The 16075-nt window shown below is 46.9% G+C and overlaps 1 protein-coding gene across 2 annotated transcripts in view; it reads right to left on the minus strand.

Moving 5' to 3' along the window:
- The window catches only part of sepsecs (Sep (O-phosphoserine) tRNA:Sec (selenocysteine) tRNA synthase), a 73328-nt gene that overhangs the window by 24886 nt on the left and 32367 nt on the right, over positions 1-16075 (minus strand). For both annotated transcript variants that reach the window (XM_084312240.1, XM_084312239.1), the window contains 2 exons: positions 15187-15280; positions 10167-10260 (listed from right to left, as the gene is read on the minus strand). In XM_084312240.1, coding sequence (XP_084168366.1) covers positions 10167-10260; positions 15187-15280 — 188 coding nt within the window. The remainder of the gene's footprint in view (positions 1-10166; positions 10261-15186; positions 15281-16075) is intronic.

A 16075-nucleotide genomic window follows, 5' to 3' on the forward strand; every position in this document is an offset into this window, starting at 1 on the left:
AGATTAGATTTTTTTCCGCTAGGTACTTTTCGACCTGTTCGTAGACTATTTTTTCCATGACTTTCGAGATGGAGGTGAGAATAGAAACAGGGCGGTAGTTGCCTGGGTCTAATTTGCTGCCCTTTTTGTGCAGAGGGGTCACCCTCGCAATTTTGAAGTCCTTGGGGACGTGTCCCTGTTTTATGGAGAGGTTTATTATGTGTGTGATGATTGGGGTGATGGCGGCTGCTGAGTCTCTGAGGAATTTGGAAGGGATGTTGTCGTGGCCAGTGGCCTTGTTAGGTTGGAGGGCGCTCAGTTTATTGAGTACCTCATCTGTTGTTACCATTTCCAGCTTGAAGTCGTCCTTGCGGACCCCTAGGTTTTTGTAGTAAGCTACTATGTGTTCTACCCCATAAAGCCCTGAGTGGGAGGGTAGTTTGTTTACCAGTGTTGTGGCTATGTTTGTGAAGAAAATGTTTAAGTAATTGGCTACATCCAGCTTGTCTGTGATGAGCGTGTTGTCCGTTTTTATGTTTATGTTTGAGAATCTGGTTTTAAGTTTTTTACTGCATCCTAGTTGATTATTGAGTAATTTCCAAAGTTCACGTGGTTTGTTTTTGTTTTCCTCAGTTTTGTCATTGATGAAATTCTTTTTTGCAGTTTTGATCATGGAGTTTACGTCGTTTCTTAGTCTGTTTCTTTCTAGTTTGAGTTCAGTCACGTGGGCTTGGAGTTCACTGCTCGTGCTTTTAGTAAGCTTTGACTGACGAAACTCAGAGCATTTTTTGTCTCTGGTTTTCATAGCGGCCAGTATTTCGGAGTGCATCCACGGCTCAGCGCGATTTTTTACCCTGGTGGTTCTTAGGGGGGCCATGTCGTTTAGTATTGTTGAGAATTTGGTTTTGAAACCAAGCCATGTTTCTTCAACCAGTGTACCATTGAGTTCATCTGACCAGTCCAGACTCTCCAGTTCAAGGTTGAAGGCCTCGCTAGAGTAGGTTTTTAGGTCTCTAGATGTGACTGTTTTGTGGCAGCCAGCCTTTTGTTTTAGTTTTTTGCGGGTACAGAATATCATATAATGATCACTTAACCCGCATGCTATAACCCCTTTATTGGAGATCTTGGACTTGTCGGAGGTCAGAATGAGGTCAATGGTAGTCTGAGTTGATTCACATACACGTGTAGGTTGGGTGATTAGCTGGCTGAGGCCGTGCAGATCACAAAACCTACTGAATGACTTGAAGACGGGTGCATCTTTTCGTTGCATATCCGTGTTCCAGTCTCCAATAAGAATTTTGTCTACATCCTCAACTCCAGCTAAACACCCATCCAGTGTACCATGCGTCCATAACGCTGGTCGAGGGCCACTAGAGCCGCGGAGTATGGGGTGCTTGAGTTGGAATATGCCAGCGCTATATTATGCGCTCTGGGCACCTTGAGATGCTTGAGGAGGATGGCATATTTGTACGACTCATCAGGGACGTCGGACATCATAGTCTCTAAGCACATCCGTAATTCCGTGTACTGTGCTTTGTCCTCATGCGTAAAGTCTGGGAACGTCGGTGTGCCAAGGTACGATGCCATGGATGGCTGGCACATCGGTGAGCGTTGGGGAAGAGGCCTCCTGGGCGAGTCTCCCCGTACGTGTTGTCGTGGGCTGGTACTTGGTGGGTACCAGAGGCCGGGTACCCAGGTGCTGTTCCACGGTGCTGACTGTGCGTCAAACTCACCCGTGAGTTGAGTCGGGGGTTTGTCGCGCAGTGACTCGGGGGTGAAGTCTGGGTTGTACTGGGCCTCCTGGTCCTGAGTACGTTGCTGCTGGTGGGCTTGACCTTCCTCCTCTTCCTCTTCTAGGTCTTCTAGGTCTTGAAGTCTTCTATTCAGTCTCTCGGCGGCGTAGGCCGGTTCTTCCCGGTTGCTGGGTCCTGTATGGACCGGTCGGGGAGGGGGTTCGGAGACGTAGATAGGATCCTTCTGTTGGCCGGGTTCCGGGTCACTTGGTCGGGTAGGGGAAGGTGCCCTAGACCCTTGTCGTGATGATGTCCTGGAGCTCCGTGCTGAGAGAGGGGGTGTCGCCCTGGCAATCAATTGTTCTATTATCTGCGCCTGCAGCCGGTCGCGCTCTGCTTCGCGCTGGGCGTGGGCTGCGTCGCGCTCTGCTTCGCGCTGGGCATGGGCTGCGTCGCGCTGTGCATTGCCGGCGGCGCGCTGTGCATCGGCGCGGTCTCTTTCAATGTTCTCTTCCGTCTGGAGGCGTCTGGTCTCCAGTCGTATGCGGTCGTCTTCACTCCTTTGTTGCGCCTGGAAGCGCTCTCGCTGGGTTGCAGAGTGTTCGCGTTCACTAAGGGCTTGCGCTTGGAGTTGCGCGTGAAGGCGCTCTCGTTGGTCTGCAGATTGTTCGCGCTCGCTCGTCTGTTGAGCCTGAAGGCGTTCTCTTTCCATGGTAGAGTGTTCGCGCTCGATTAGTTGTTGCGCCCGGAGGCGCTCTTGTTCCATGGAAGAATGTTCACGCTCACTAAGCGTCTGTGCTTGGAGTCGATCGCGTTCAGTGGAGGCTGCCAGGGTGGCGATGAATGCCTGCGCCAGCATCTGGTCCGCTTCGCTGGGGGATGACACTGACGGAGGTGATCGGCTTCTGACAGTGCTCGTTGGAGATCTGTTCTCTTGGCGCGCCCCGAGGTCCATCTCCTGGGCGTGCTTCTCTTCTGGTCGTGTGTCGGGTTCTGTCCCTGGAGCGCTTTCTTTATCCTGGAGCTCTCCGGGGATTATACCGTTGACGTTGTCTGGGGGTATAGTCATGTCATGTCCCCCCTGGTCCCCCCCGTGAGCTTGGTCAGTTTCGTTAGAACCCACTAGGGTCTCTACTGGCAGGGTCGCCGGGTCGGTAGGATTTGACATGCTTTGACTATCCGCTTTATCCGCATTTAACGTCTGTTTAAAGCTAGGTATTAGACTGACAGCGTATTCCTCCAGATAGGGAGGTGGCTGACGTCTGCGCTGCGGGCGTTCTAGCTTGGGAGAGCCGCTTGGGGAGTGTTCACCGCTGGCCATGGTTAATATCAATATTATATTAGATATTACACTGATACCATCCGGCTCGAAGGACCAATTGTAACTGAGGGGTACAATTCCCTGACTGTATTGAGAGTATGGTATATTAAACCACTACACTTAGTTATGTACTTTAATTACTGGCCATACAGTACATGAATATATATGGTGAACACCCACACAAGAATACGGCAATGACACAAAGTTCTATTTGGAGGGTATTTATTATTATCAGAGCAAGCAACGTTAGGTTACAGATTGAGAATTATACTCGCGCTTGTAAGGCGAAGAACACACGTAAAGTAGGTCAAGAGCGTAAGTCAATGAGAATAGTAAGATGGGTCTAAACTGACGCCACCTGTGGCATAGCAATTACATAAGGCACACTAGTACCAGCTGGAGACACTGGGGGGTTCCCTCCGGGTGTAAGGCCGGCAGGGTAGAGGAATGTTCGGGTGCAAAGTCTGGGTCAACGCGGAATAACGAGGCTCCAGATACAGGAGCCAGTGCAGTACTCCCTTGATCCGTAGACAAAGCAACAGCTATAATCCAGTATGCTCGACAGCATGGATGAAAGCCAGCCAGCCTCTTCCTAGAGGCGGGCTCGAGTGATGCTCCTCACTGGGGGTAGATCCCACACGATAGTGGGGTAGACGGTTCTCTGCTCCAGCAGTCACGGTACCAAAGCAATATAATCCAACCAGAAAAGGTTCTGCAGTCGCCGGTGTAGGTTCTCCGGTGTACATATCCAACGGTTCTCGTCTAGGACTCCTCGGGTGGGGGCACGAGTTTAGGCCGCCCAGCCTGGATAAGTGCACTAGCTATATACACGACGAACCGGTGGTAATGCTGGTCACTGAAGAACGGTAGCCGCACGATACACTATAAATGATAGACTATTACTTCACATTAGAATAAGTCGAACTCAACGGTACTGCGTTAAACTCTGACACTTTAGCAATCTATTCGCACGTGGTTCTCAAGGCTCTATTCAGAGGCAAAGATGCCCACTTCACTGCACGTTGTCTCGTGGTGAAGGCTTTACTAGTAATGAACGAATTGCTGCTGTTTCCAACTGCGCCGTATTTATACGTAAGGTGAATTATCTAGTGCCAACCTCAGTTCTGTCTCGTATTACTGCGCAGACCTGGACATGTTGAGACATGCCTTGGCGTTGCCTTTGAACTTGCCGTTGGGGGTATGGTCGTTGGCGCCTAGGGGTCGCTGTCCAATAGGAGAACGAATATTATGGTCTGGTTTGTACCCAGGTAAAGGGATATTCCGTGTATATATACAAAGAATATACAAGGGATATCAAACGATATACAAATATTATACAAGGGATCTCAAGCAATAAATATATATATTCGGTTTAATCTGACCCTTTGTAACAAGTCGGGTTAATGTTGTTATTGATTGATTGATTGATAACTGTGTTTTACTCTGGCTTGCTCCAAGCCCTCACGGACATAGCTATGCTCATGCTGTACGCCAGCGGCCCCGCCTCCCCACACGGAGACAAACTGAGTACTACCTGCAGTGGAAAAGGAACGAAGTACCAGGTACCTAAAGCAAGTAGAGTAGGGTAGAGTCGAGTAGGTACTATGCAATGGAAAAGAGGCAAGAGAGAGAGAGAGAGAGAGAGAGAGAGAGAGAGAGAGAGAGAGAGAGAGAGAGAGAGAGAGAGAGAGAGAGAGAGAGAGAGAGAGAGAGAGAGAGAGAGAGAGAGAGAGAGAGAGAGAGAGAGAGAGAGGTGGTGCTCTGTCTCAGTAGAGAGAGAGAGAGATGTCTCAGTAGAGAGAGAGAGAGGTGGTGCTCTGGGTCGTAATGGACTCTGAAAAATGACGACGTGGTCCTGACAGGATCCTACAGTTTAATCACTTAGAAAGTCTTTCGTCTCCTACTCGGTCAGCAGATCCGTCTGAGGGCTGGACCTTTACATTTACCCCGCCAAGCACACTCCCATTCCAGGGTATCTGCAAGTTTTTCAACTAGTTACATTTAAGACATTTTAAGACCTTTTTAATACCACTTAGAGCAACATTTTTATAACAATGTCATGACCATACTAGCAAAAACAAAACAAAGAAACACATAGTGACACTGAACTGGCGGCTTCAAGCTCCCGGTAGCTGAGCAAAAAATAAAACAATTATTTAATCTGACAGCTGGTCTTAATTTTAATACCTGTGCAAATGAAATGTAAGACTTTTTAAGGCCTTAAATTGAGAATTGTGAATTTAAGACTTTTTAATACCCTTATGAGTAGGGTTGGGCATCGTTTGGATTTGAACGATTCCGATTCTCCATTTCGATTCCTCAATCAATCATCAATCAATCAGATTTATTTATATAGCACATTTAACATGACACGTGTCAACCAAAGTGCTGTACAGAGGGTAGATACACATAGATACATATTGACAACAATCACACTCCGTTTTATGAGAGGGCACACAGGCAAACACACAGGAAAACAGGGCATGAGTCAGTGAACACGAAAGGCTAGTAGGTAGAAGTGGGTTTTGAGCCTAGATTTGAAGGCATCTATCGAGGGGGCAAGCCTAATGGAGGTGGGGATGCTGTTCCACAATTCAGGGGCTGCAACAGCAAAGGCACGGCCCCCCCTGAGCTTGAGGTTAGACCTCCGGACTGTCAGGAGCCTCTGATCGGCTGACCTGAGGGACCTGGTGTTGGAATAGGGGGATAGGAGGTCTGAGATGTAGGAGGGGGGGGTGACCATTAACACTTTGGGTGCGGGGAAACGCTTAAACACGTCATTCCCGGCCATGCTCAAGTTGCCGAAGACGCTTTACAGCGTCTATCAATATTTCAAAAATCTGGGATCGGATTCATATGTCCCCTCCGCTGGCCTGAGATCCACCAGGAGGACCCACTGAGCTCTCTGGCGGTTCAGGAGTGCCATCTGGTGGCCGATCGGCGCAATCGCTTAACAGGAAGTGCCGTAGAGGTTGTGCTGGACGTAGGGCTGGGCGATATGACCAAAAACGTTATCGCGATAAAATTATAAAATTATTTTCATATAACTCGATATCGATAATTATCGTCGATATAATGTCTGTCAAGTTTAATTAACTTATTATGCCCGGCGCCGATACGCGGGCTGACTTGTTTTGCTGCTGTGAATGTCTCGAGAGTCGAATTGATGTCGTCATCAGTCCGCGCACGTTAGCAGAGCGGAGTATCTCAAGCGGAGTATCTCATGACTAAAAAATGACCCTAAAATACTCTGTTCCGCCCAATTCATTGCAACGACGTCCACCGTATACCCCACACTACTATAACAGTTACCCTCAGAATTCAAAACACACACCAACTCGGCAGGTAACCTGTGAAATAGCGGCGTGCAAGCTAATTAGCCATAGCCAGCCCCGTTTCCAAGCGGAGTATTTCATGACAATGTACTAAAAAATGACCCTAAAATACTCTGTTCCGCCCAATTCATTGCAACGACGTCCACCGTATACCCCACACTACTATAACAGTTACCCTCAGAATTCAAAACACACACCAACTCGGCAGGTAACCTGTGAAATAGCGGCGTACAAGCTAATTAGCCATAGCCAGCCTCGTTTCCAAGCGGAGTATTTCATGACAATGTACAAAAGAATGACCCTAAAATACTCTGTTCCGCCCAATTCATTGCAACGACGTCCACCGTATACCCCACACTACTATAACAGTTACCATCAGAATTCAAAACACACACCAACTCGGCAGGTAACCTGTGAAATAGCGGCGTGCAAGCTAATTAGCCATAGCCAGCCTTGTTTACCGAGTCCTACCTCCTTCCGGGTCTCCTTCCTCTATCGGCCATCTCCTTCACCGATTGGTTGTTAGTGCGTGTGCTCATATCCAAGCTTGGAAAATCGATATATCGAAACTTTGCGACCACGTTTCATGTTTATTTCGAGGAAATAATTTATCGCGATAGTTATCGTTATCGTTTTATCGCCCAGCCCTAGCTGGACGGCCGTTTTACTTCCGGGCACTCGCTAATAGGTCCCGGGACTCGATCTCGACACACTACATAGCGATCGATTGCCAATAACTCGATAAACAACATGATTTGGACGTATATACCATTATACAAGCTGGAGATGGACCGGGTAAATCTACATCCCATAATGATAAAATTTCTACTCTACGATGATCGCCCAACGGCGCGCGGAGACTGGGGTGAGTTTTAGCGTGTAAAGTTACCGTCTTCGATACTAACTGCTATTATCAACATTTGACCCACATTAGATGATTGGTATAACGCTGCCCACGGAATTATAAACGCCCCCTAGCCCATCCGGTCAACATCAGATGACGTGTAGTAACTTCTAGAAGTACGTCTAGTTGGAATTTTTTATATCGCGCTGATTGCCATAAAACTGTATTGCATCATCAATATAATGTATTTGGGGCTTTCTGGAGAAAGCTGCAGAAAGAGATGAAAACATACTTATACATTAGACCATACTTTACTATGAATATGTGAATGAAAAAGTTTAACGTTGCTACACAATGAACAATACATATAGGACTTTGAATGGGCCCTAATAATGGCAATGTAGCAATAGAATTTAAAAAGTTATAGCCCTGCAAAGAAGGGGACTTTCTCTATAGACAAATAGAGCCGGCAACCTACGGTTGATAATGAATTTAACCCATGGCAGCCAAAGTGTTAAGCCAAAGGGCTTTAAAAACAAATAGGAGAACCTTAAAATCTATCCTGTAACGTACTGGAAGCCAATGAAGGGAGGCAAGGACAGGGGTGATGTGGTCTCTCTTGCGGGTTCCGGTCAACAGTCTGTCAACAGTCCTGTTCTAAACGATTCTCGATTCCGATTCTTTGAGGTGCAGGTCAAAACAGGTCACAGCCTATTTCGCAGGAGATAGAATGTATATGAAAAATCCTTTCTTTTTTTCATACTATTCACATTGTCAGTTGACTTGATACAGTTTAATTTGGTTGCTGTACTGTAACTAGGGTATTAATTAACAATTTTTTTTAGAATCGAAATGCACACATCTTCTTAACACTTTCAGTGCCAACGACGAGAAATCTCGTTAGTTCATGCCAACCGTTGAGTGCCAACGACGAGAATAATCGTTATTTTCTTTTATTAGCGATTTCCATTCATATTTCATCAATCTAGCCTCACGTTACCACTGGGACTCTCTCGGAGCTCGAATTGGGAAAATACCGCCCCTATCGTCTCCCGGATGGTAATGCACCCTTTGGATTTTGGACTGAATGAAAACACATGGGGAAAAGAAAGTCCGGATTCCACATTTTACTTGTCAGGCATGTAATCCGAGCCGATACCAGTCATTGCCCACCATCAGAACAGCGTGGAATATGTCTTTCGACCACCCAGCGTTGGATCAATAAACACGATCGATATTTGGAATGGCGATCAGGAATTGGAATAATGATTTTGGAGAACATCTGATCTGAGGTAAGGAATCCATTTTACCAGTCTTGGGATAATCAGAGCTCTTTTCACCTATATATCAGCGTGTCCCATATGTGTGTGGCTGTGAGTGTGTGTGTGCTGATCAGGAAATAAGATAATCGATTTTTCAGCCCGCTTCTATAGCGTGCATAAGTACACATATACTATCGATAATCTAGCATTTATTTGAAAACTATTCATAAATAGGCAGAAAAATTACAACGTGTTTTGTGTATTACAGTAAAGCGCGATTCCTGCAGAATCTTATTTTTTTTCCTGGAAGTTTAAAAAAACGAGTGTTTTTCAAAATGGTATAAAACGGAAATGAACCGATTAAAACACAATCCGTTTTCGACAATGTTGACTGCAAACAAGTCATTGATAAGCGACGGGCGTATTAGACACATAGCCATAATTTAAGATATAGTTTATGCGTTCGCAAATGTGCTCGCTCTCTCATTGAATAGAGCGCTGGCACTCAAGCGATAAATAGTGCACACCCTGCTGGCACTCAAAACTGTTAACGGTTCCGGAACGAGAAGTTAGGAACCGGTTCCTATTGGAACCGGTTCTCGGTGCCCAACCCTACTTATGAGGACATGGCATTGACTCACATTCATTCTGTATCCCTTCACTCACCTGCGGCATGCCCACCTTGTGACCACTAACCCCCGAACTAACCCGTTTCCTTTTGTAAGGAGTAGGGATGTCCGATATTATCGGCTGATATTGGCATAAAAATGTGACATCGGAAAATATCTGTATCGGTTTTCAAAAATAATTTAAATTTGTTTACATTTATTTAACCTTTATTTACCCAGGCAAGCAAGTAAGAACAAATTATTATTTTATTTATTGTCAAAGTATGCATAATGTTGTGTTAATTACACGACAACAGATATGTAAGGGATAATGTATAGCTACAAGGTCATTGTCGCAAAATAATTGACCGACAGAGTTTAAAATACCGAGCCGCCTCGGCGAGGTGTTTTAAACGTCAGTGAAGGTCAATTATTTTGCGACAATGATCGAGTATAGCTATACATTATCCCGCTTATTACATGGCTAACTTACTAACAATATACCTCATTCATTTTACATCGACTCGCAACACTGGTTCTGGCTGCGTTCTGGCTCCGCCCCCTGTCATCGCCGGCAGCAGAACACCGGCAGTGTCTAATTGCACTGAAACAGTGTGTGTCAGTGGTCTTGATTGCGAACAGCTGCGCACAGCGGTCATTATTGTCCCACAGCGGTCATTATTGTCTGATAATGACCGCTGTCGGGGGGCTATTGACCAATCACAAGCAAGCATTTCGGCGAATGTGAAAACGCCATGTAATAAGTAATGTTAATTACCTGCAATTATTCCGTTTTTTTGGGGGGGAAACCCTGCATATATCGGTATCGGAAATTAAGAGTTGGACAATATCGGTATCGGTAAAAAAGCCAATATCGAACATCCCTAGTAAGGACCCAGGCTTTCAGGAATCTGTCCTCACAAGTTTAGCTGTATATTATGAACACACACCTCCCCATCTCTATTCTCTTCATCTTCTCTCCACTCCTCCTTCCCATGTTTTTCCTCCCCCTCTCCATCTTTGGGCAGATTGCCGCCATGCCCTGTGGTGGTGCGTGTGTGTGCTTGTGTGTGTGTGTGTGTACCTGGCGCCTGACACCTGCCGGGTGAAGAGCATGGAGCCCAGCTGAGTCACTGCCTTGTCGTCACACTCCCCCTGGAGGCTGTCCAGAGACATGGCTGAGGAGAGCACACACACACACGCACACACATAACATAATATGATTGTTTGTTTTATTTTTGGGTGAACTGCCCCTTTTAACTAATTCCGTGCCAACCACGAGTAGTAGTTTTTTTTCTTTTGATTTTATTTATAGCATTTTCAGCTTTTTTGGTCAACGCAGGACCTTTTGGCCACGCAGGACTGACAGAGGAGAGAGGGTGAAACGGGAGGAGAAGAGGTGGAAGACATGCAGCATATGGCCACCGGGTCTGGGAATCGAACCCGGGGCGACCACTTCGCGACTCAGCGCGCTATGTGGTGTGCTACTGGAGCGCCCCCAGTATAGTCGGGTTTTAATCGTTATTTCTTTTATTAGCGAGATATCCATTCATTTTTCATCGATCCAGCCTGATGTTATCATTGGGAATGGGTCTGAGCTCGCAAAGGGCAAATACCGCCGCCTATCGTCTCCCGGATGGTATTGCACATCATTGGATTGGATTGGCTGGGACTGTGCATCTAAAAAATAAGTCCGGTCCAGGTTTTACTTCTCGGGCATGCAGCTGGATACCATTGCATTGAGTCCCCCCACTGGGAGCATCGTGGATCATTGTGTTTTGGACTATAACGTTGGATCAATGGACGCAATCGATATTTGGAATGGCGATCAGGAATTGGATTAATCTTTTTGCATCAGATGTGAGGTAAGGCCTTTATGTTACGAATCTTGGGGTAATCAGATGTTCCTAGCACCGCCATCGGAGCGTGTGTGTGTGCGTGCCGTTAGCGCCGACCAAAGTACTTGGAAGCGATTTTTCAGACCCCGCTTCTCTTCGTACATGAGGACACATATACTATCGATAATCTAGCGTTTATTTGAAAACGATTCATAAATCAGCCGGGTTTCGTGTATTCCACTAAAGGGCTATTATCGCGGATTTCTCTGGAATTACTAGAAATCTCCAAAACTATACTCGTATTCAAAACGGTATAAAACGGAAATGTACGGATGAAAAAACGTTTTGTAAATGTTGACTGCAAGCAAGTCATTGATAAGCATTGATGGGTGTATTAGACCCATAGCCATAATTTAAGATACAGTTTAAGCGTTCGCAAATATCCCCGTCTTCCCATTGACTAAAGCGCTGGCACGGAAAGGGCCATCAGCAGAGGGCGCTGTTGGCCCGGAATGAGTTAAGAGATACTGTAGTTAAGAGACAGAAGGCTCATTGCACACTGCAGCAACAAAAAAGCAAAGCTTTCGTAGCTACAACGATGGAGTCACGAGTCCCATTCTTGCCTGAAGCAGAGAGAGACTCGTATCCTACTCCATGGCGTGACCCTTACTAACTATTGGCAGGACGCCATCATCCAGAGGGGCCTGCTTATCGGCAAGACACCGAGCGGCATAAGAGATGCTGGAGACGAGGAGACGAACGGGACTGTCTACACACTTGGTGGCCCCTGCACTCCCGCAGGCCTATTTGGCAGACCAGAGACCGACCTAAGAAGGAGATGTCTCCGCTGTGCTCCCTCCGTAGAAGATGTTTCCAGACGGCCCTCTTCCACCACGGAGGAGTATGCAAGAAAAGTTCATCGGCCCCGGAGATTTACACCATTACTGACATTGCAAGTGTACATTTGAGTGATTAGCTCCACTTTGTCCTCTCTTAAGGGTGTACCGTATCTCTCTATTTCTCCTAATGCATTCTTATTGTTTAAGGGACTTGTTAATCTACAATGCCCTCTAGAGGGGGAGACAGGTTACTATATTCATTTGATTAATGGCATCGTACCAAAGGGAATGAATGAAAAAAGTTGTGATCCTGTTTCCTACAAGTGACTTTTATTACTTTTATTATCATGAGTATATTATCATTACTATTATTTTACAAATGGTGAAAGGTTTCCTTTCTGTTGTTGTTTTTCTTTGCTCATAGAATTTGGTGTTTGCTATAGGCTTATTTTAGTTTCTGGTAGGGCTGGGCGATAAAACGATAAAGATAACTATCGCGATAAATTATTTCCTCGAAATAAACATGAAACGTGGTCGCAAAGTTTCGATATATCGATTTTCCAAGCTTGGCTCCGTTCAGCCTCGGCTCAGCACACTCACTAACAACAACCAACGTTACGTGATGACGTGCTTACGCACAACAGCTAACAACCAATCAGTGAAGGAGATGGCCGAGAGCGAAGTAGACCCGGAAGGAGACCCAGAGGTAGGAATCACTCAACAACAAGGCTTGCTAGGCTAATTAGCTTGCACGGCGATGTTTTATATATTTACGTGCCGAGTATGTGTGTGGCGTGAATTCTGAGGCCACGTTTATAGTAGTGGGGGTATACAGTGGACGTCGTTTCAATATATTGTGGCGGAAGAGAGTATTTTAGTGTCATATTTAGCACATTGTCATGGAATACACTGCTTAGATACAACAGGCTGGCTAGGATAACTAGCTTGCACGGCACTGTTTTATATATTTACGTGCCGAGTATGTGTGTGTTTTGAATTCTGAGGCCACGTTTATAGTAGTGTGGGGTATACAGTTCGTTTCAATATATTGTGGCGGAAGAGAGTATTTTAGTGTCATATTTATTGTCATGAGATACTCTGCTTGTCGGCTAACTGCTAACGTGCGCGGACTGATGGCGACATCAACTCGACTTGAGACATTCGCAGCAGCATAAGAAGTTAATTAAACTTGACAGACATTATATCGACGATAATTATCGATATCGAATTATATGAAAATAATTTTATAATTTTATCGCGATAACGTTTTTGGTCATATCGCCCAGCCCTAGTTTCTGGTATATATTTGTTTTCAACATGCTACATTATCAAGTCCTTACTCTGGAGGTCAAAGTTGACTGGCATTCCCAAGCTCACCTCTATGATGTCACTTCCTGCCCTCATGGTATATAGCTCCCATTTTTACAAGCTATCACTGCTAGCCTATTACACTGAAGAAGGAACACGTTCCGAAACATGTCTGTATTATAGGCTGCCATTAAATAAAACAAATTAAAATCTGAGAGTGCTGGTCCGGCCTTCGCCTTTTTCTTCATAATGTTTGGGATTTCAGCACCCAGTGTTAGATACTGAGAGCGCGGTCTAACTTGACTTTGATACATAGCTACATTATCAAGTCCTTACTCTGGAGGTCAACGTTGACTGGCATTCCCAAGCTCACCTCTATGATGTCACTTCCTGCCCTCATGGTATATAGCTCCCATTTTTACAAGCTATCACTGCTAGCCTATTACACTGAAGAAGGAACACGTTCCGAAACATGTCTGTATTATAGGCTGCCATTAAATACAATTTTTTAAAATCTGAGAGTGCTGGTCCGGCCTTCGCCTTTTTCTTCACACTGCAGCAACAGAAACAGTTACACCCCTCTAGAAGGAGAAGTGGAAAGATGCAGACTGAAAGCATGTGTGGACTGTAGAGAGGACAGTGTGGTCAGTACTGAGGGACTGTAGAGAGGACAGTGTGGTCAGTACTGAGGGACTGTAGAGAGGACAGTGTGGTCAGTACTGTAGAGAGGACAGTGTGGTCAGTACTGTAGAGAGGACAGTGTGGTCAGTACTGTAGAGAGGACAGTGTGGTCAGTACTGTAGAGAGGACAGTGTGGTCAGTACTGTAGAGAGGACAGTGTGGTCAGTACTGTAGAGAGGACAGTGTGGTCAGTACTGTAGAGAGGACAGTGTGGTCAGTACTGTAGAGAGGACAGTGTGGTCAGTACTGTAGAGAGGACAGTGTGGTCAGTACTGTAGAGAGGACAGTGTGGTCAGTACTGTAGAGAGGACAGTGTGGTCAGTACTGTAGAGAGGACAGTGTGGTCAGTACTGTAGAGAGGACAGTGTGGTCAGTACTGTAGAGAGGACAGTGTGGTCAGTACTGTAGAGAGGACAGTGTGGTCAGTACTGAGGGACTTAGTGATGCACGATATATCGGCCGATATGGCAGTTTTTTTTTACACATCGGTATCGGCCACATCTTTTACATGTTTTGGCCTTAAATAGTTTCAAAATATCAGTAATTTCTGAAAATAAGTTACAAAAGTAAAAAAAATAAAGCGTTTTGGAAAATAGCTCTTTATTTGATTATCATAAAAAAGTGTTTTCTATACAGAGATATCGACATCGGTAAATATCGGTATAGGCCAGAACAGCAATATTAATATCGGTTATCGGTATCGGCCACAATTTTCACATCGGTGCATCACTAGAGGGACTGTAGAGAGGACACTGTGGTCAGTACTATATCCCTAAATCCAGGCTAAAAAACAGGGGGGGACCGTGCATTTGCGGTTGCAGCCCCCCCCCCACATTAGACTGGCCCCAACGCTCCCAGTGTTTAAGTCCCATCTTAAAAACACATTTGTTCTCCCTAGCTTTTAAGAAAATGTAGTCTGCTGCTGTAATTTTGTTTGTAGTTTCTGTGTACTGTGGACTATGGGACTGTAGAGAGGACATCGTGTTCAGGGTGCAGAGTATGAAGTCACATATACCCAGTGAGATGGGGTTGTGCGGGGTGGTGTGAGGCAGCAGCTTACCCAGTGAGAGGGGGTTGTGAGGCAGCAGCTTACCCAGTGAGAGGGGGTTGTGCGGCTGCAGCTTACCCAGTGAGAGGGGGTTGTGCGGGGTGGTGTGAGGCAGCAGCTTACCCAGTGAGATGGGGTTGTGAGGCAGCAGCTTACCCAGTGAGAGGGGGTTGTGCGGGGTGGTGTGAGGCAGCAGCTTACCCAGTGAGAGGGGGTTGTGAGGCTGCAGCTTACCCAGTGAGAGGGGGTTGTGAGGCTGCAGCTTACCCAGTGAGAGGGGGTTGTGAGGCAGCAGCTTACCCAGTGAGAGGGGGTTGTGCGGGGTGGTGTGAGGCAGCAGCTTACCCAGTGAGAGGGGGTTGTGCGGGGTGGTGTGAGGCTGCAGCTTACCCAGTGAGATGGGGTTGTGGGGGGTGTGGAGGAGCCTCTCCCCGTGCGCTTCAGCCAACTGCTTCAACTCCTGAGCCAGGAGGAGATAAAGCTCCTTCACCCACATGCAGAGAGAGAGAGAGAGAGAGAGAGAGAGAGAGAGAGAGAGAGAGATGAGAGTGAGACAGAGAGAGAGGGAGAGAGACAGAGAGATGAGAGAGAGAGACAGAGAGAGAGGGATACAGAGAGATACAGAGAGAGAGAGACGGGAGAGAGAGACGGAGAGAGGAGAGAGAGAGATAGAGAGAAACAGAGAGACAGACAGAAAGATAGACAGAGAGAGGAGGGTAGATACAGAGAGAGCAAGAGACAGAGAGAGAGGGACACAGAATGAGAACTATAAATAGCGGCGCGACACTCCCCTCCCACCATATCAGCCTTTTTTTAGCAGCACCAGCCCGTTTAATGCTAATCAAGCACATCTGTCCCAAGCAGGCTGTCCCATCCCCCAGACGCCACCCCCCCCCCATCCTTCCCTCCTCCTCTCTCCCTCCTCCCTGCCCCTCCCCCCATCCTTCCCTCCTCCTCTCTGCCTGCCTCCTCCCTCCCCCTCCCTCCTCTCCTCCCTCCTCCTCCTCTCTCCCTCCTCCTCCTCCCTGCCCCTCCCCCCATCCTTCCCTCCTCCTCCTCTCTCCCTCCTCTCTCCCTCCCCCTCCCTCCCCCTCCCTCCTCTCTGCCTGCCTCCTCCCTCCCCCTCCCTCCCCCTCCCTCCTCTCCTCCTCCTCTCTCCCTCCTCCTCCTCCCTGCCCCTCCCCCCATCCTTCCCTCCTCCTCCTCTCTCCCTCCTCTCTCCCTCCTCCTCCCTGCCCCTCCCTCCCTGCCAGGCTCCCCTAGAGCACCCCCCCTGACT

This window comes from Notolepis coatsorum, assembly GCF_963971535.1.
Source record: "Notolepis coatsorum genome assembly, chromosome: 4".
Lineage (NCBI taxonomy): Eukaryota > Metazoa > Chordata > Actinopteri > Aulopiformes > Paralepididae > Notolepis > Notolepis coatsorum.